The 21,495-nt window shown below is 41.0% G+C and overlaps 1 protein-coding gene across 4 annotated transcripts in view; it reads left to right on the top strand.

Annotated features, from left to right (window-relative positions):
- Positions 1 to 16,959, top strand: part of LOC108593123 (intraflagellar transport protein 172 homolog) — a 43,578-nt gene extending 26,619 nt beyond the window's left edge. For 3 of the 4 annotated variants that reach the window (XM_078338950.1, XM_078338948.1, XM_035255880.3), the window contains 4 exons: positions 4,661 to 4,703; positions 5,380 to 5,434; positions 5,614 to 5,715; positions 6,034 to 16,959. Coding sequence is in view for 2 of the 4 variants with exons in the window: in XM_035255880.3 (XP_035111771.3) it covers positions 13,618 to 16,935 (3,318 nt within the window). In the remaining 2 variants the exon portion in view is untranslated. The remainder of the gene's footprint in view (positions 1 to 4,660; positions 4,704 to 5,379; positions 5,435 to 5,613; positions 5,716 to 6,033) is intronic. The other variant, XM_035255881.3, reaches the window with a different exon arrangement.
- The last annotated feature ends 4,536 nt before the right edge of the window (positions 16,960 to 21,495 follow it).

Below are 21,495 nucleotides of genomic sequence, written 5' to 3' on the forward strand. Positions count from 1 at the left end.
TTGAAGAGTTTTTGGGACAACTCAGATAATGTGAACTTGAGCTGCCAAATATACAGAAATGAGCCTGTGGTTATGTCTTCCCAGAGACTTCACCTCAGACTCACACTGAACTTCTCAGTGTGAAGGCAACTTTCTTTGTAGTTACCTGAGGTTAGGAATGAGTGGCAGATTTGTCATTTTGAGGTTCCATTTGAATGTGGGAGGGTGTTCTACTGGATTAAAAATTTTTTGAGAGGCCGGGCATGGTGGCTCACACCTGGAATCCCAGCACTTTGAGAGACCGAAGTGGGCAAATCACTTGAGGTCAGGAGTTTTAGACCAGCCTGGCCAACATGGTAAAACCCCATCTCTACAAAAACTACAAAAATTAGCAGGGCATGATGGTGCATGCCTGTAATCCCAGCTTATCTGGGAGGCTGAGGCATGTGAATCACTTGACCCAGGAGGCAGAGGTTGCTCCGAACTTAGATTGAGCCATCGCACTCCAGCCTGGGTGACAGAGGAAACTCTATCTCAAAAAAAAAAAAAAATTTTTTTTTTTTGAAATTTGAGACATACTAATGTATACATTTGTGGGGTATAATGTGATGGTTTGCTGCATGTTTACATGTGGATTGACTAAATCAAGTAAATTAACATAGCCATCTCACTTATCTGTTTTGTGTGTGGCGGAAGCATTTAAATTCTTCTTTTTTAGCAATTATGCCTATGGTTTATTTTTCTGAAGTTTTCCTTAAGGAGTTCTCTGCTTTAGGTCACAAAGATTTTCTCCTACCTTTTTTTCTATGTTCCAGTCTTACATTTCACATTTTAGTTTTTAATATACTTGGAGTCCACCTCTATATGTGGTATTAGGAAGTGATCCAACTTTATTTTTCTCTATAGTGAGCCAGTTTTCCCATAACCATTTCTTTTTTTTTTTTTTTTTTCTTTAACATAGAGACGGGGTTTCACCATGTTGGTCAGGTTGGTCTCAAACTCCTGACCTCGTGATCCTCTCGTCTCGGCCTTCCAAAGTGCTGGGATTACAGGCATAAGCCACCATGCCTGGCCTTTTTTTTTTTTTTTTTTTTTTTAAGACAGGCTTTCACTGTTTCACTGTTTCAGGTTGGAGTGCAATGATACCATCTCAGCTCACTGCAACCTACGCCTCCCAGGCTCAAGTGACCCTCCCACCTAAGTCTCCCAAGTAGCTGGGACCACAGGCGTGTGCCACCACGCCTGGCTAATTTTTTGTATTTTTTGTGGAAATGGGGTTTCCCCACATTGTCCAGGCTGGTCTGGAACTCCTGAGCTCAAACAATCTGCCCGTCTTGGCCTCCCAAAGTGCTGGGATTATAGGCATGAGTCACTGTGCCCGGCTCTCATCACTGTTTGCTAAATAATCATTTTCCCATTGATTTATGGAACTCCCTTTATTATAATAATTTGCCATGTATACATAAGTTTGTCTCTGAGCTATCTGTTCCATTGGTCTACTTGTTCCTGTTTTTATTTCCTACAGCTTTGTCTTAGTGTTTGTATATTTGCTGTTTGGTACAACAAGTCACTCCTTTGCTCTTCTTTTTAAGGTTGGTTTAGCTATTAGTAGACCTTTATTTTGTCATATTAATTTTAGAGCATTTAACAAGTTCTTCAAACATTCCAAATGAAATATGAATTGGGAATGCATTAAAATATTATTTAAGCCTGAGTAATATAATGAGAGCTTGTCTCTACAAAAAATAAAAATAAAAAACATTAGCCAGGTGTGGGGTCATGCACCCATAGTCCCAGCTACTTGGAAGGCTGAGGCAGGAGAATTACTTGAGCCCAGGATGTCGAGTCTGTAGTGAATCATGCCACTGCACTCCAGCCTAGGCAATAGAGCAAGACCCTGTCTCAATAAACAAACAAACAAACAAAAATATGTCTATATAAAGACACACATATATACATAATTTAATTTGGCTGGGCTGGTGGCTCACACCTGTAATCCTAGCACTTTAGGAGGCCAAGGCAGGTGGATCATGAGGTCAGGAGTTCAAGACTAGCTTCACCAACATGGTGAAACCCTGTCTCTACTCAAAATACAAAAATTAGCCAGGCCTGGTGGCGCACACCTGTAGTCCCAGCTACTCGGGCAGCTGAAGCAGGAGAATTGCTTGAACCCAGGAAGCGAAGGTTGCAGTGAGCCGAGATCACACCACTGCACTCCAGCCTGGCTGACAGAGCAAGACTGTCTTAAAAAAAAATTAATTTGGGGAATAACGACATCTTTGTAATTTCAAGTTATTCCAACCAAGAACTTGGACTGTCTCTCCATTTATTATGATCATCTTCTATGTCTTTTATTAGCATTTTATAGTTTTCTACATGGAAGTCTTCTGTATTCTTGGTTTACTTAACACCTTGCTACTTTTATCATTTTTATTGCTATTGTGAAGAATATCTTTTAGTATTTTAAATAATATTTTTATAGTTTTTACTGTAGTAATGTTATTGATATTTGTAAGTCGAGTCTGTAGTTCTGGTATTCAGAAACCTTGGTGAATTATCTTATAGGTCTGATGAAGAATGTCTGATTATCATTTCAACTGCTTTCATACTTACTGGTCTACTCAAATGATCTATTCCTTTTTGCCCAATTTTGGTATCTTATTTTTTTTCTAAACATTTAACTATTTTATCAGAGTTTTCACGTTATTAATGTGTACTTATTCAAACTGTTTTCTTCCTCCTCCTTCTGTCTCCCTCTCTTTCTTTTCTTTCTCTTTTTTCTGACAGCGTCTTGCTGTGTCACTCAGGCTGGAGAGTGCAGTGGCAGGATTACAGCTCACTGCAGCCTTGACCTCCTGGGCTCAAGAGATCCTCCTACCTCAGCCACCCAAGTATCTGGAACCACAGGCATACACCACCACACCCAGCTAATTTTTTTTTTTTTGAGACTGACTCTTGCTCTGTTGCCCAGGTTGGAGTGCAGTGGCATGATCTTGGCTCACTGCAACCTCCACCTCCCAAGTTCAAGTGATCTCCTGCCTCAGCCTCCTGAGTAGTTGGGACTACAGGCATGTACCACCATGCCTGGCTGATTTTTGTATTTTTAGTAGAGACGGGGTTTTACCATGTTGGCCAGGCTAGTCTGGAACTCCCAACCCCAAGTGATCTGTCTGCCTCGGCTTCCCAAAGTGCTGGGATTACAAGTGTGAGCCACCGTGCCTGGCCACCCCAGCTAATTTTTTAAAATTATTTTTTATTTTTTGTAGAAACAGGGTCTCACATGTTGCCCAGGCTGGTCTCAAACTCCTGGGCACAAGGGATCCTCCTGTCTCAGCCTCCCAAAATGCTGAATTATGGTCATGAGCCACTGCACCTGACCACTTCTACTTCTTTTTAATTTCCAAGGAGATTTACATTTACTTTCATCTTTTACCCTAAAGAACTACCAGCCCAGTTTCACTCCACTTTTATTTTCAGTTTGAGGGTTCCTGGCTACACAGTGGGTTTAATTAGAATGCCGAGCCGGTATGAGTATAGACTCATGGTTCAAATTCTCAGAGAAGGGTTTGTTTGTTTGTTTTCCCCACCTAGAGTACAAATTTTCTTGTAGTGGGCAGATTTTTTCCTAGTCACCTTTCCACTAAACATGTGGCACTTTGAGAATTCTGACTTTTTCCCAAGGCCTCAATTCCAAATACACACTTCACATGGGCCTTGTCTTCTGTTCCTACTTCGTTGTTAACCCAAATCCCTTGTGATTGATGCTACAAATGATGTAGGGCATTGAAATATCAGATGACATTCCACTCACGTTTTTCACTTTTCTCCTTATTTTTGGCCTGCAACGATTTCCCTTACTCTTTTTTGAGAAGCTTAATTCGGTATTAAAATGCTGCTGGGCTGGGAGTGGTGGCTCACGTCTATAATCCCAGCTAGCACTTTGGGAGGCCGAGGCGGGTGGATAACCTGAGGTCAGGAGTTTGAGACCAGCCTGGCCAACGTGGCAAAACCCCGTCTCTACTAAAAATACAAAAATTAGCCAGGCATGGTGCCACATGCCTATAATCCCAGCTCCTCGGGAGGCTGCGGCAGGAGAATCGCTTGAACCCAGGAGGTGGAAGTTGCAGTGAGCCGAGATCACACCACTGCACTCCAGCCTATGTGACAGAACAAGACTATGTCTCAAAAAAAAAAAAAAAAAACTGTTTCATTTGAAATGGTAACAAATGCCATTACTCCTTTAAAATGACCTGGAGCATTTTGCAAAAACCTTGGGAGTTTTCCAACTATAGAATAAAATTAAAATTTTATCATTAGGCATAACTTGGCTTCCATCTACCCTGTCAGCCTAGCATCTCCCACTACTTAGCAAAAGTGCACCTCACCTTCATGACATGCTGATCTCAGTGATGTTTCCGTTTGCCTGAAATACTCTTTCTTCACCTAAAAGTCTTATGCTGATTCTTTAAACTCCAGTACAAATGTAACTTCTTAAGTAATTCTTCCCTTCTTAGGAAGTTAATCACTATCCTCTATATATTTATGTATGGTTATGGGTGCCAACTCTATCAATACCTGATACATGAGATGTATCAATATCTGATATCTAAAAGGTGAGATGTGCTGTTAATAAAGTCTCTAACCTAGAACATAATCTGATTTTCTTTTTGTGCTTCTATAGACTTCAAAGCACCATAGATGGAAAAAGATCCAGAAATTAACAGGTCAGAATGATTCTATCCTTTACTCTTCAGTTCCAGGTTAATGACAGAGCAATTATAGATCTGCCTTATGCCTCTAGCCTTAAATAGCAGGTGGAGGGAGGTTGGAAAAGAGGATGTAAATGGAAGAAGTGTGCTTCTTCCAGTATCTCCATGTCTAAAGAGATGTATGTTTAATCTGTCATAAGATTAGAAAAAAAAAGAGCTGTCTGTATACAGCTCCATGGTTCCTTTCCTAATGCTTCCTCTCCTCAGCTCCTTTTCTTCAAATCCCAAGGTATTGGGAAGGAAATTTGATGAGATTGTAAAATGGACAAAGGATGACTACCAAGAGTTTGGTGAGGGAAGTTTCCCTATCTTTTGTCCCCCACCATAGATACTGGATAGATTCCTTTGGAGGAAAAGATATGTATCATGGCCCCTCTTATTACTATGATTATTCCTCTCCTTCCCAATGTATATAGCTTACATCTACTGTATGATGAAGGCAGCATGTATGATGGAAGCAGTGTAGCTTTTTGAAAAATGTTGAGATGGGTTAAGTCTGAGATCTACCACTAATTAGCTTCATAATCTTGGGCATAACTTCATCTTTATTTCCTTATTTGCAAAAAGAGGGTGTTGGATGAAATGATGTTGATAATCATGATGCTGACAGATTCTTCACCTCTTCTTCCAGATCCACAGAGGAAAGAAACCCTCGGGATGGCTTGCAGTGAAGCTAACCTGACATGGTGAGTAAAGCCTGTCTTCAACCAATTCTACTGATAAACTCTGTGAAAGTTAGAAGTAAAGTACCTGGTACCCTGTTTTCCTTCCTTCACTATGTTAGCTTTCTCTTTTCTAAGTTAAATCTCTCTTGCTGTTTTCCTTACTGGTATTTTAATGAGAATTCAATTACATTCACAAATAGTGTTGCATCCAGTGTTTCAGAACTCCCTGGGAACTGGGAATATACACTCTGGTCAATGATGCAGACTCTTCAAAAGATCTCCCAACACCTGAAAAGTGCAAGGTCAGGCATTGTAGTTTCTGGAAGAGGTTTTAAAAAGGAGGAAGGAAGGGGAGGAAGGAGGGAGAGAGAGAGTTCATTTTGTCTGTGGAGGAAGTTCAGGGTTCAAACTGGTCGAAGGGTCATTTCTAGGTAGGCTGGGAACAGTTTTCTCCCTTTGTCCTGGTAGAGGAATTCTTTCTATACGTAACTGATGTTGGCGGAAGAAACTTTTCTTCCCCGCAATTCTCCTTCAGGCCAAAAATATTTTGCATTTGAAATAGCCACTTCTTTCTTTTTCCTATTTCAATGCAAACTGAAACATTTCTCTTTACTTCTTAGATCAAGGCTTATGGAACAGGATTTGCTCGAACTACTCTGTTCTTGTGGCTCAGAAGACTGTTCTACACTGTTGTGATTATAAGAAAGCAAAACATTCTACTACTGACCACAGCATCTCCTTTAGATCATCATGCAGTAACTCTAGTTGTTCTAAAGGAACAACTTGGGAATGCCAGAGCCATAGTTTACCTATTTCCCACAGAAAGCAGCCATCTGTGTTTGAGAACCAAGGCACAACCATGCCTCCTTTTCAGCTATCAGAGCCCCAGAAATCAAACCTTTTTCAGAATTTGACAGATCTTTCACCCTTACAATCTCAGAGCCCTTTTATCAACTCTATTTCTGAGCCTCTAAATATCTGCAGACAAAAAAGGGGAAAAAAAAGATGAGAGAAGGAGCAAGAGTCATTTGACATCAGATCACGAGCTGAATTCTGTTTCCAAGGAGAGACCACAACTCCCAAGGTGGGCTCCATTCAAGCTCTCTCCTTCGGTTAGAAGAAAGCTAAAAAGACATATTTCTGAGAAGGCTTTTGCTTTGCAGCAACACACAGTACCTTTACCTGTGAGGAAATCATGGGCGATGCTCAATTATTTAACTGAAGTACAAAGAGGAGTCGCTGAATCAAATAAACTCCAAACTCAGTTATCTATGCCCATTCATCAAAGCACTGAGCAAAATATTAACAAAAATTCCCCAGACCTTCCATCATTTCCGCTTCATGTGAATGCTGAAGTGGGATCTGGAACAAATAGCACAGAAACAAAACTTTCACAGTCACTTATCTCAGGCAAGCAGTTACAACCTGGGGATGGCCCCCAAATCCTTGGATCCAAGCCTTTAGTTACATCAGTGGGCACTCTACCTCCAACAAGTTTAGGAGTTAATGTAATTGAAGAGGAAAACACTTTGCTGAAGAAAGAGCCAAAACACATACTAGAGCTTAGTATAGAGAAGAGGGTCATAGGTTTTCCAGAAAAAAGCATACCGCAGCACAAGACACAAGAGACTAATGTGGACTTGGTACCAAGTCTACCATATCAAGTCAAAGACAGCATAAAGGTAACTCCATTGGCATTACTTCAGGTCATAGATTCAATGGGGATGATCCCAGAATCACATTCAGAATCTGTGGGTTTGTTCCCACAGCTGCCAAGTCAAGTTGTGAAACCAATGGAAACTATGAAAACAAAGAGCATAACCCTCAAACCACCAAGTCAAGTCATTCAGTCAATGGAGGCAGCCCCAAGGCCAAAGCACCAAGTTGTGGAATCAGAGAGGATGGCCACGAGATTACTGAATCAAGTCACAGATAAAAAGAAAGTAACTCCTGTAGCACTGCTTCAAGTTATGGATTCTGTGGGGAAGATTAATAAATCACACCCACATACAGAAATAGTGGGAACAACTCCAACACCGCAATATCAAGCCATAGAGTCAGTGAAGATGAACACAATATTGAACCATCAAGTCACAAAACCAGAAAAGATGAATCAAAGGCCACAACATGCAGTTATGGAAACTGTGGAAATGATGCCAGGGCCACAGCATAAAGTCGTGGAATCAGTTGACATGACCTCAGGATCACAAAGTCAAGTCATGGAACAAGGAAAGACTATTCCAGGGCCAATATGTCAAGGCACAAAATCATCGGAAGTGATCTCAGCACCATTACCTCAAGTCATGCATTGTGTGAGAGTAATTCCAGTAGCACCATTACAAGCCATGGATTCCATGGGGATAATTCCACGAGCACAGCCATATGTTACAGAATCTAGTGGTTTGACCCCAGGTTCACAGTTGCAAGGTAGAAGATCTGTTCATCTGGTCCTACCACCAGAGTTTCAAGATATAAACACTGTGGAATTGACGCTAAGACCACCAATGGAAGACAAAAAATCTGCTGAATTGGCCCCAAAGCCACGGTTACAAGATGTCAGATCTCAGAAGATGGCCCCAGTACTATTGTTTGAAGATGTGACAACTCCTCAAATAGTAAAATATAGGAGGTTAATTCCTGAGACACATGTGCAAGTTATGAAATATGGGGAACTGACCAAAGGGACACAACTTCAGGCAGTAAAAGCTGCAGAGATGAGCCCCAAACCAAATCATCAAGCCACAGAGCCTCAAAGAGTGACCCCATGACATCAAGCCTCAGAACCTTTAGAGATGACCTCAGAGCCAGGATCTCAAGAAAAAGAAGCAAAGTTGACCTCTGACACTCGTCACCAAGTGCAAAAATCTATTGGGTTGACCCAACCATCTTTAAGAACTACCCCAGGGCCACTCAGCCAAACTTCAGAATCTGTGGAGATGAGCTCAGTGTCATTCCAAGACACTCTTGAGACAATGCATCAACTTGGAAAAGCAATGGGGGAAACTCCAGTATCACAACACACAACAAAAGAATCTCTGAATTTGATACCAGGATCAGAGATACAAAGTGTGAAATCAGAAGTGTTGACCACAGAGCCACAGCCCCATGATATGAAGTTTGTTCATGGCAATCTAGGGCCATGCTCAGAAATTACTGAGTTGTCAGAGACACCCCCCACCTCAGAACATAAAGACACAGAAACTGTGGGGTTGGCATTGCCTCAAGTTGGTAAGACCCGGGGAGTTATCCCACTACCACTAGATTCAGAAACAGGAGTTCTGGAGTTGACTCCAGGACCAGACATGCAATGTGAGAAATCAGAGCCACTACTGCAAAATTTGAAATATGCAGAGTTAACCAGTGAGTCATCTCCATTAGTGATAGGATCTAAAAAGTTATTTACAGAACCCAAACCACATGTTACAGACCTGACTCCAGGGCCACAGGTCCAGGGAGGAAAGTCTATGCAGTTGGATCTAGAGTCACAGTTGCAAGACGTGAAACATGTGAATTTAATCCAACAGTCAACTACAAGAGTGGTAGAATCAGAGAAGATGATACCGGAGCTACCGCTACAAAGTATGCCATTGGAGGATTTGACTAAGAGGGCAGAGCTCCAAGATGTAAACTCTGTGGATTTAAATCTAGGCCCATGTCAGCCAAGTGTCAAATCTTCTGGATTGACCCCAGGGCCACAGCCACAAAGTGTCAGATTTTCAAAGGTATTTCCAGGGCCACTTCTTCAAGGAGAAAAACCTGTAGATTTAATCTCACAACCCCTACATTATGGTGCGAAATCGGATGAACTGACCTCAGATTTTATCCCAGACCTAACACCTCAAAGTGTCAAATTTGTACAGTTGACTCCAGAACCACAACCTCAAGGTGTGAAATTTGTGGAACTAAACCCAGGACTAGGCTTGCAAGATGTCAAATTTTCTGATTTGATCCCAGGGTCAAAGCACCAAGGTTTCAAACATATGCAGATGACACCAGGATCTCAGCCTGAAGATGTAAAGTCTCTAGGTTTCATAGCACAGTCATCTTTGCAGTTAAGCCAAGGGCCACATGTTGAAGACATGAAATCTGTTCTGTCTGCTGAAGGATCACAGTTTCAAAGGATGAAATCTGCAAAACTGACCTCAGAACTACCACTTTAAAGTGTAAAATCTGAGGAAGTAAACCTAGGGCCTTGGCAGCAATATCTCAAATTTTCTGAATTGACTTCAAGGCCAAAGCTGCAAGGTGTCACATATGGGGATCAAACTCCAGGATCGGTGTTTCACAGTGTGAATTCTGTAGAGGTGGTTCCAGAGTTAGGGCTACAAGATTCCACATTAGCAAAGATGTCTCAAGGAACTCAAAGCATCAAACAGGAAGGGCTTAACTCAGAGCTGCACCTACAAGATGTCAAAATTTTTGATTTAGTACCAGGAACTCAACCTCAGGGTGTGAAATCTTTAGAGTTAAACTCAGGGCCACAGCTACAATGTGTACAATTTTTAGAGTTGACCCCAGGGCCAAAGATGCAAGGGGTACCACCTATGGCAATGGCTCCAGGGCCAGAGGGGCAAGGGATTAAGCCTGAGTTAGTACCAGAGCCACTGTTTCAAGATGTAAAATATGTAGTAGGCAATCAAGTGCCAAGCCTTGAAGTTGAAGTTTCGAGTAAATTACTCTCGGAGCCACAAATGCCAGATGCAGAATCCATGGACTTGACTCCGGGGCCACAGTTGCCCAGTGTAAATCATTCTGAGTTAACCAGAAAACCACAGTTACAAGATATGATATCTTCTGGATTGATACAAGGACCACAGTTCCAAGATGTAAATCCTGTGGAGGAGAGCCTAGTCTTAAAACTTCAAGGTTTCAAATCTGAAAAGCTAACCCCAGAGCCACAGCTAGAAGATATGAAATCTGTGGAATTAATCCCTGGGCCACATTTGGGAGATATGAAAACTAGGCAGTTAACACCAGAGCCAGAATTGGAAGATGTCAAATCTATCGTGTTAACCCCAGAGCCACAGGCAGGAGGTATAAAATTGAGGAGGTAACACCAGGCTCAAAGCTCCAATCTGAGTTGCTGACCTCACAGTCACAGTTAGAAGATACAAAATCTGTGACCTTAACTCCAGGACCATGCCTGGAAGGGATGAAATCTATGGAAATAACTCCAAGTCCACAGCGGGAAGGTGGGAAATCTGTGGCGATAAGCTTACAGTCACAGAGAGAAGATTTCAGAGCTGTGGAATTCATCCCTGATTTGGAGCTTCAAGATGTAAAATCTGTGGAGTTGGTCCCAGATACACAGCTGCACAATATGAAAGCTGTGAAATTAAAATTTGGGCTAAAGATGCAAGGTGAGAAGCCTATGGCTTTTGCACCAGAGCCATTGCTTCAAGGGGTTAAATCTATGGAGATGCTTCAAAGGCCTCAGCTACAAAGCATGAAACCTGAGGAACTGACTTCAGTCCCACAAATGCAAGATATGAAATTTGTGGAGATTACTCCATGTTTAAAGCTTCCAAGTTTAAAATCTATAAAGGAGACTCAAGATCCACATCTACAATGTGTAAAATCTGTAAAGTTTGCCCCAAGGCAGAAAAGACTGTTAGTAAAATCTGTGAATGTAACCAGAGGACAAGAGTTTGAAGAAGTAAAACCTGTGGATTTAACCCTTGAGCCAGAACAGGATGGTCAGATATCTGTAAACTCACTAGAGCAGCAAAGTGTGAATTTTGAGCAAGTAAAGAGAGGGTCTGAGTCAGAAGGTATAATGTCTTTGGAGTTAATTCCAGAGTCAAAATCTGAAGGTATAAAATCTGTAGACCTCAAGTCTGACCTACAGTCAAAAGGTATAAAATCATCTGAATTGACTCCAGAACCAAATATTCAAGATGTAAAAGCTGAAGAGTTCAAACATGAACCACAGTTGCAAAGTCTGAAATCTCCCAAGTTGACTCCAGGACCACAGTTGCACCAAGAGAAACCTTTGGGCTCAACTGCAATGCCACAGCTTCAAAGTGTGAAAATCATAGAGTTAAACAAAGAGCCAGAGCTTGGAAGAATAAAGTCTGTTCAGTGGATAACAAGACCTGAGTTCCAAGGTGTAAAATCTGTAGGATTAAATCTTGGGCCACAGTCTCGAAGTGTCAAATCTGCAAAGTTGAAACTTTCCTTACAGTTGGGAGATATGATAGCATCTAATTTGGTTCTAACATCAAAACTTCAAGGTGGAAAACCTATGGAGTTTAACCTTGGGGCACAGTTGCAGTGTGTAAAAGCCTCTGAGTTGTCTGCTGGACCACAACTACAAAAAGGAAAAATTTTGGCATCAGGCTCAGAGCCACAAGTTCAAGGTGTGAAGACTGTGGAGTTAAACCAAGACTCACAGCTTGGAAGTGTGAAATCTGTGCAGTGGCTACCAGGACCTGAGTTCCAAGGTGTGAAACCTACAGGGTTAAATCTTGGTTCACAATCTCAAGTTGTCAAACCTGCAGAGTTGAAATCTTCCATAGAGTCAGGAGGTGTAAAGTCATCTCAACTGCCTCTCGGGCCAAAACTTCAAAGTGCAACATCTATGGAGTTTAACCTTGGGTCACAGTTGCACTGTGTGAAAGCTCCTGAGTTTTCTCAAGGACCACAGCTGCAAAAAGGGAAAATTCCAGCATCAAGCTCAGAGCCACAACTTCAAGGTGTGAAAACTGTGGAGTTAAACCAAGACTCACGGCTTGGAAGTGCAAAATCTGTACAGTGGATACCAGGTCCTGAGTTCCAAGATGTAAAAACTGGAGGGCTGAATCTTGGTTCACAATCTCGAGGTGTGAAACCTGCAGAGTTGAAATCCTCCATAGAGTCAGGAGGTGTAAAATCATCTGAATTGATTCTAGGGCCAAAAATTCAAGGTGCAAAACCTGTGGAGTTTAACGGTTGCAATTTGTGAAAACTCCTAAGTTGTCCCAAGGACCACAGTTGCCAAAAGGGAAAATTCTGGCATCAACCTCAGAGTCACAGCTTCAGGGGGTAAAAACTGTGGAGTTAAACCAAGACTCACAGCTTGGAAGTGTGAAATCTGTGCAGTGGATACCAGTACCTGAGTTCCAAGGTATGAAATCTATGCTAAAATGTGGTTCACAATCTCAAGCTGTTACACCTATAGAATTGAAAACTTCAATACAATTAAGAGATGTGAAGTCATCTGAGTTGACTCCAAGGCCAAAGCTTTATAATGTACCACCTATGACATTCCAGGAACATCAGGTGCCAGGGTTCAAAACTATTGATTTGAAATCTGGGTTACAGTTGAGAAGTGTGAAATCACGTGGCCCAATTTCAACATCAAAGCTCTGTGATATAAAATCTATGGCATTCAAACCTGGGCTTCATTTGCAAGATGTGAAATCTTCTGAGTTGACCCCAAGACCACAGCTGCACAAAGTGAAACCCTTGCAGGCATATCCAAGAACACAGCAGCAAGATGTGAAGTCCCTAGTGTTTACACAAAAGCCACAGTTTTCAGGGGTGAAATCTGGAGTATTAAGCCAAGAGCTACAATTACAAAGTGATAAAACCGTAGGGCTCAACTTCTTACTACACGAAAAGCACGAAATCATCTGAGTTGGCTCAGACAAAGCTTCCAGGTATGAAATCTGAGGAGTTTAGCTCTGGGCCACAGTGGCAATGTGTCAAATCTTTTAAGTTGAACCCTAAGACAAAGTCCCAAGATATGAAATTTATAGAGTTAAACCCCAGCTCACAGTTGAAAAATATCCCACATTCTGATTTGACCATGAAGACCAAGATTCAAGTTGTCAAATCTACAGACTTCAAACCTGGGCCACAGTTGCAGAGTGAAATCTTCTGAGTCGATATCAAAGACAAATCTTCAAGAAGTGAAGTTAGTGTAATCCAACTCAGGCCCACAGTTGCAAGATTTGAAATCTTCTAGGTTGATCATGGGTATACAGCTTCCAGACATTAAATCTATGGATTTCAGTTCTGGACCACATTGACAGAGTGTGAAATCATCTGAAATCATTGCAGGGGTGAAGCTTCAGGGTGTGAAACCTGTAGACTTCAAACCTAGTCCAAAGTTACAAAGTGAGAAATCTGATTTGACCCTGGGGAGAAAGTCTCCAGGTGTGAAATCTGTAGAGCTGGAATCCGGCCCACAGTTACAAGATATAAAATCTTCCAATCTGATCATGGGTATAAAGCTTCAAGATGTAAAATCTGTGAAGCTCAGTTCTGGACAACACTTTCAAGATATAAAATCTTCTGAGGTAACCTCAGGGACAAGGCTTCAAAGTATGAAATCAATGTATTTCAATTCTGGACAACAGATACAAGGTGAAAAATCTTCTGAGTTGATTCAAGGAACAAACTATCAAGATGTAAAATCTGAAGAATACAACCATGGTCCAAAGTTACAAGGTGTGACATCTTTTCAGTTAACCCCAGAGACAAAGCTTCAAGGTAGGGAATCTGTGGAGTTCAACTCAGGCCCAGAGTGGCAAGATATGAAATACTGTAACTCAATCAAGGGGACAGAACTTCAAGACGTAAAATCTAAGGAGTTCAGTTCTGAATCACAATTGCAAGGTATGAAATCTTCTGATGAGATCCCAGTGACAAAGCTTCAAAAAGTGAAATCTGTGGGGCTCATGCCTAGGCCAGTGCAGCAAGATGTAAAATCTTTTGAATTGTCTCTAGGTACAAAGGTACAGGATAGGACTTCGTTGAGGTTAAACTCAACCTCACAGTTACAAGATAGAAAATTATTTATGTCGACACCAGGGATACAACATCAAGGTGTGAAGTCTGTAGAATTCAATCCTGGGGCAAAGCTGCAAGATATGAAATCTGGGTTGATAAAGCTTCAGACAGTGAACTCTACAGAAGGCAACGATGACCCAGAATTGCAAGTTGCAGAACTCTCTAAGTTGGCCTCGGAATCAAAGATTCACAATGTGGCACCTTCTGAGTTCAATACTGAAAAGCAGCAGCAAGATGAGAAATCTCATAAATTGAATCTATGGCCAGACCTTCAAAGTGCTAAATTTATGGGGTTTGATCCTGGGCCACATTTGCAATATAGAAAACCTTCAGAATTATGTACAGGGACAAAGCTTCAAGATGTAAAATCTATGAAATTCAATCTTCAGGAACAGTTGCAAGGTGTGAAATCTGAGTGGCACTTTGGAACAAGGCTTCAAGGTATACAATCTTTAGATTTCAACCCTGGGCCACAGTTGCAAGGAATAAAATCTGCCAAGTTTAATCCTGGGCCTGAGCTTCAAGGTATGAAATCTAAGGTGTTCTGCCTTGGACCACATTTGCAAGATGTGAATTCTTCTGCATCCATTCCAGAGCCACCACCTCAGTGTGCAAATTCTATTGGGTGCAACTGTGGGCCATGTTTGCAAGGTGTAAATTCTTCTGCATCTATTCCAGGCCCTAAACTTCAGTGTGTAAGTTCTAATGGGTTCAACTCTGGGTCAAACTTGCAAGGTATTAATTATTCTGCATCCATTCCAGAGCCACCACTTCAGGGTATAAATTCTATTGAGTATAATTCTAGGCCAGATCCACAAAGTGTGAATTCTTCCACATCCATTCTAGGGCCCAAACTTCAGTGTGTTAATCCTAATGGGTGCAACCCTGGGTCATATTTGCAAGGTGTGAATTCTTCTGCATTCACTCCAGAGCCACCACTTCCGTGTGTAAATTTTAATGGGTGCAATCCTGGGCTGCACTTGCAAGGTGTAAATTCCTCTGCACCCATTCCAGGGCCAAAACTTCAGGGTGCAAATTCTATTGGGTGCAGCCCAGGGCCACATTTGCAAGGTGTGAATTCTGCATTAATTCCACAGCCACAAGCTCAATGTGTAAATTCTATTGGGTGCAACACAGAGCCATATTTACAAGGTATGAAATCTCCCAAGTTAACTTCAGTTTCAAAACTTCAAGGTATGAAGTGTTCTGAATTGAACCCAGGGACAGAAATTCAAAGCAAGACATCTTTGATGTTCAACCTTAGACCACATTTGCAAGATTTAAAATCTGATTTGATACCAGGGTCAAAGTTTCTACATGTAGCACCTATGGAATACAACCCTGGGCCACAGGTGCAGTGTGCAAGTTCTTCTGAGCTGAATCCAGGGCTAAAGTTACAATGCATGAATTCTATGGAGTGCAAACTTGAGCCACACTTGCAAGATGTAAAATCAGGGTCAAAATTTCAAGTTATGAAATCTGAGTTGCATCCAGGGCCAGAGCTTCAAAGTATAAAATCTGTTATGTTCAGCTCTGTGCAACATTTACAAGATGTAAAATGTGAACTGACTTCAGGGACAAAATTTCAAGATACAACACCAAAGGAGTTCAACGCTGGCCCACAGCTGCAAGGTATGAATTCTTCTGAGTTGAATTCAGAGCCAGAATTTCAAAGCATAAATTCTATCAACTTAAATCCAGGGCCACAGATACGAGACATGAAGCCCTCTGAATTGAACCCTGGGTCAGAATCTCAAGGTACAAAATTTATTCTGTTCAATCCCAGACCACACTTGCAAGGTGTGAAATCTTCTAAGTTAACTCCAGGGACTAAGTTTCAAGGAGTCCAATTCTTGGGGAAGCACCTTGGCTCACAGCAAGCTGTGCAACCTGCATTCACTTTGGGTCCTCAGATAAATGGTACAAAATCTGAGGTATTTTTACCAGAGCCACTGCTTAAAGATGTAAAGTCTGTGGACACAAATAAGCAGCCATTGCTTCATGATGCAAATACTGCAAAAATGATTTCAGCCTCTGAGCTGCCAGACTTAAAATATGAGGTATTTACACTAGAGCCATGTTTTCAAAAAGCAAAATCTGTGGAGTTAAAACCAGAACCATATCCTCAAGGTATAAAATCTGTGGAGTTAAAATCAGAACCATATCCTCAAGGTATGAAATCTGTGGAGTTAAAATCAGAACCATATCCTCAAGGTATGAAATCTGTGGAGTTAAAATCAGAACCATATCCTCAAGGTATGAATTCTGAGGAGTTGCAGTCACACCTCAGGCAGCATAATGTAAGATCTATGCTATTTGTATCAGAGCCACTTTCTCAAGATGTGAAATCTGTGAAGCCAACTCTATGGCCACAACCTCAAAGTGTAAATTCTTTGACATCAAGCTTTAGGTCACAATGCATTAAATCTGTGGTCTTTGCACCAACGCCATGTTTTCAATATATAAAACCTATGGAGCTGACACCAGGGGCCCAACAGCAAGGTATAAATTATCAGGAGTTGACTTCAGGATGGCAAGATATGAAATCAATGGTGGTGGTACCAGAGCCAACTAGGAAGTTCTCATCAGGACCAATGTTGACTAGTGTCAGATTTTCTAATTTGTCTCCAGAATCACAGCATCAAGGCATGAAATCTTTGGAGTTTACTCTAGAGCCAAAGTTGCAAAGTGTAAAACATGTGAAATTGTCTTCGGTCTTCTCTAAGACCCGAGAAACAAGTACATAATAAAAAAATTGTTTCTTATTTTAAGTTCTTATAATTCTATATGTAATTATATTTCTTATAACTGTACCTTAATAATTATATCCAGACCATACATATATAGACTTTTCGTTCCTTATATTTCGGAATCAAAGAAAAATTAACAATATATATCAGATCTTCTTTCTCTCAGTCATAAACAGTAAGTCAAATCCTGAAGCAGAAATTGACCAAAAAAGCTAAAATTAATAACCCAATTATTCACTACTAATAAATATGTAATTGTTTACCTTCTGCCTCCATTCCCACATCCCTTCACTATCTTCACTAACCTACTGCAGGCACGTTAGATCATCCATTTCCTGGTAAATGTACAGCAAAGCCTAGTAAATCACAGGTACACAATAAATCCTTAACCAAAACAAGTGAACAATATAATTATAATAAAATTAAAGTGATATCTATGTTCTGGTTCCAGTGAAAAGTAGGCATAGTCCATTCTGTCTCTCCCACTGAATGTAACTAAAAACCTGGACAAAATGCATGGAGCAGCTATTTGAGGACTTGGGAAATAGTAGCAGGTGGCTTAGGGAGAAAACCACAACTAGAAGTACCACTAGTCCAGCAGTGATTTTCCCAATTTTGTTTCCCTCTGATACCTCCCCTGAGCCTGGACTCAAAGGCAGCTCAAAACCCAGAACTGCAGGCTAAGTGCAGGCAGAAGTTTTCCAAAGGAAAAATCTCTTGTTTTGGTCTGAGGCAAAGTCAAGAGGACATTTCTAAATACTGGATAGAGAAAGGGAAAATTCTCTGGGTTTCTCCCCACTTTTCTTTTTCTCTGCCCTTGCTGAGGCAATCCCATGGGAGCAGCTGTGGTAACACCAGCAGCAGCTAGACAGGGACCTAAAACTTCAAGAAAGCAGAACCTCGCAAGGGGTCCTACAAGCTGAGCACGGTGGCTCATGTCTGTTATCTCAGCACTTTGGGGGGCCAAAGTGGGCAGATGACTTGAGGTAAAGGAGTTCAAGACCAGTCTGGGCAACATGGTGAAACCCCGTCTCTACTAACACACACACACACACACACACACACACACACACACACACACACACAAAACAATTAGCTGGTCCTGGCCATGTGCGTCTGTAGTCCCAGCTAATTGAGGCAGGAGAATTGCAAGAACCCGGGAGGCGGAGGTTGCAGTGGGCCGAGATTGCACCATTGCACTCCAGCCTGGGCGACAGAGCAAGACTCTGCCTCAAAAAAATAAATAAATAAAATAAAAATTAGCCAGGCATGGTGGTGAGTGCCTGTAATCCCAGCTATTCAGGAGCCTGAGGCAGGAGAATCCTTTGAACCCAGGAGACAGAGGTTACAGTGAGCCGAGTTCACGTCACTGCACTCCAGCCTGGGCAACAGACCAAGACTCCGTCTCAAAAAAAGAAAAAAAAAATTAGCCAGGTGTGGTGGTGTACACCTGTAATTTTAGCTACTCGAGAGGCTGAGGCCAAGAATAGCTTGAACCTGGGAGGTGGAGGTTGCAGTAAGTGGAGATTGCACCCCTGCACGCCAGCCGGGGCGACAGAGAAAGACACTGTCTTAAAAAAAAAAAAAAAAAATATATATATATATATATATATGTGTGTGTGTATGTGTGTATATCTATACCTATATCTATATCTAATATACAATTGTGTGAGCACTACTCAGTACCAAGTTTGGATTTTCTAATCTTTTCAGGCAGATTCGTGGGAAGAAAAACACCAGCCGAGGTATATAGAGAAAAAGAGTTTATTTACAAAGAAAGCAAAAAAGTTTATTTACAAGGATACCTAGAGACGCTCAGAAACTTCAACACCGGCAGTAAAGCAGCACGGGTTTTCGCAAGTCCAAACCAAATCACCATCGAAGCTCAGTTCGGCTTCTGCTAAACAATCTTTTATACTTTTTAAAACAAAGAAGGGTCAAGTCAGGACACTGTCCACGTCTTCATCACGTAACTAACATCCTTGAGGTGTTTACCAAAAATTGGATCAGGGAACTGGCCAGGTTCCCAGGTCCGGCTCTTCAGAGCCTTTTTTTGCATTGGGAAAATTCTGAGCTCGGAATACTCCCAATGATAAGGAAATGAAGACAACATAAAGTCTGTCCATGACTTGTAAACTTAATTAACTCCTTCTGTTCCATTACAACAATTCAAACTCAACATATGAAGAGTAAGGAAATCAGTAACTCACAAGAGAAAAGACAAGCTATACACAATAAACCCAAGGTGGCACAGATGTTGGAATTATCAGACAAAAGCAGCTATTGTAACTATGCTTCCAGATGTCTGGTGAATATTCTTGAAACAAATAGCTAACAGAGTCTCAACAGATATACATGTGTATTTTGTGTATGTTTTATTTTCTTGTTTACACTTACATTTCTATATGAAACAAAAATGCAATAACCAGTAATATTTCCAAATATAACATAGCAAGATAAGCAGCAGCCAAAATTCAAATCCAAGTCTTGCATCACAATAACATACTGTCTCCTGTGTTTGCAACTATTTTCTCATTTGGTCAGCCACAAAATCCAACGCATATTTCTGTTGATCATCTTCTTTGATCTCTCTACTACATCTGACATTATTAACTGTTCCCTTCACAGATGTCACACTCCTAAACTTTTCTTTTTCCCAAAAACATTTTTCTCAGTCTTCTTTGTAGATGTCTTTTTCTATGCCCATCCCTCAAATATTTTATAAACATCCACTTACCCCTTTTACTTTTCACTCCACCAAAATCTCCCTGAATAACATTATCTGCACTAAGCCTTCACCACTCACACTTTGAAGGATCAAGCAGCAGTCTACTAAAAACTATTAAAAACTGTAATCATTGGATATCCCACAAGCATTTCAAATTTCAGTTGTCCAAAGTTGAACTTACTGCCTTCATCAAGTTAAGGCCCATACAGAAAACCGAACCTTTATTTATTTATTGTCTATATGTTAGAAATGTATTAAAGACAGAAAATGAACAAAAATGCACTATGAACCTGGACAAGAAATAGTACACAGAAGGGTTAATATAACTGGATAATAACCATATGAAAAACCATTTGCACACTAAAGTATGGATGAAATCATGTGATGTCTGGGAGTTACTTCAAAAAATATACAAGAGGATAGGGGTTTAAATATAGCAAGACTGGCAATAAATTAATAATTATAGAAGCTAAATGGTGAGCACAAAGATATTCACTGTTATTGTCCACTTTTATGTACATATTCAATATCCCATAATAAAAATCTATGAAGCAAATGAAATACATTTGACTTTACTAGCAGTCAAATATAATACATTTCAATGTGGGTTTTTTCCTGTCAATTTAAATGGCAAAAACATCACAATAATAAATACCATGAAATGGCTACATGTATGAATACATACATCTGTCCAAGAAGCTAGAAAATGGAAATTAATATTTCTGGAGTGTAATTCTCTGGCTTATCAAATCTTAATTGAAAGGTGATTATTAAATCATCAGAATGAGTCACACTCAGAATTGAAAATATATTATCCATGCTAATAAAAATTAATATTTTCTTATATATTCTGCAGAACAAGGAATTGTTATTTTAATATTTTAATGTGGTTGAAACATCATAAAGCATTAAACTATTACAAGTGGAGACCAAAAACTATGTCGTTTTAGTGAGGATTTCACTGATTTCCCAGATGTTCTGTACTTTAATGAAACAGAGAAAACCTGTTAGTTAAAACTACTTAAGGAGGCTGGGCGTGGTGGCTCACGCCTGTAATCCCAGCACTTTGGGAGACCAAGACAGGCAGATCACATGAGGTCAAGAGTTCGAGACCAGCCTAGCCAACGTGGTGAAACCCTGTCTCTACTAAAAATACAAAAATTAGCCGGTTGTGGTGGTGGATGCCTGTAATCCTGGCTACTAGGGAGGCTGAGGCAGGATAATTGCTTGGACCCGGGAGGCAGAAGTTGCAGTGAGCTGAGATCACACCATTGCACTCCAGTCTGGGCAACAAGAGCAAAACTATCTCTCAAAAAAATATATGTGTGTGTGTGTGTGTGTACATAAACACACACTCTTAAGGAATGTTCATTTTCTTTATAACAAAAATGTTTAGGCCAGGCATGGTGGCTCATACATGTAATCCCAGCACGTTGGGAGGCCAAGGTGGGCAGATCACGAGGTCAGGAGATTGAGACCAGCCTCACCAACATGGTGAAACCCCGTCTCTATTAAAAATACAAAAATTAGGCGGATATGGTGGTGCACACCTGTAATCCCAGCTACTCAGGAGGCTGAAGCAGAAGAATCAGCTTGAACCTGGGATGTAGAGGTTACAGTGAGCTGAGATCACACCACTGCACTCCAGCATGGGCGACAGAGCAAGACTCCGTCTCAAAACAAGCAAACAAAAAATGTTTATCACAGGTTCATTGAAACGCTAGGTATTTAAACTTCATTTTTTTTTTTAGGCCAGGTGCGGTGGCTCACGCCAGTAATCCCAACATTTTGTGAGGCCAAGAAGGGCAGATCACTTGAGGCCAGAAGTT

Source organism: Callithrix jacchus, chromosome 9 (genome assembly GCF_049354715.1).
Source record: "Callithrix jacchus isolate 240 chromosome 9, calJac240_pri, whole genome shotgun sequence".
NCBI classification, from domain to species: Eukaryota; Metazoa; Chordata; class Mammalia; order Primates; family Cebidae; genus Callithrix; species Callithrix jacchus.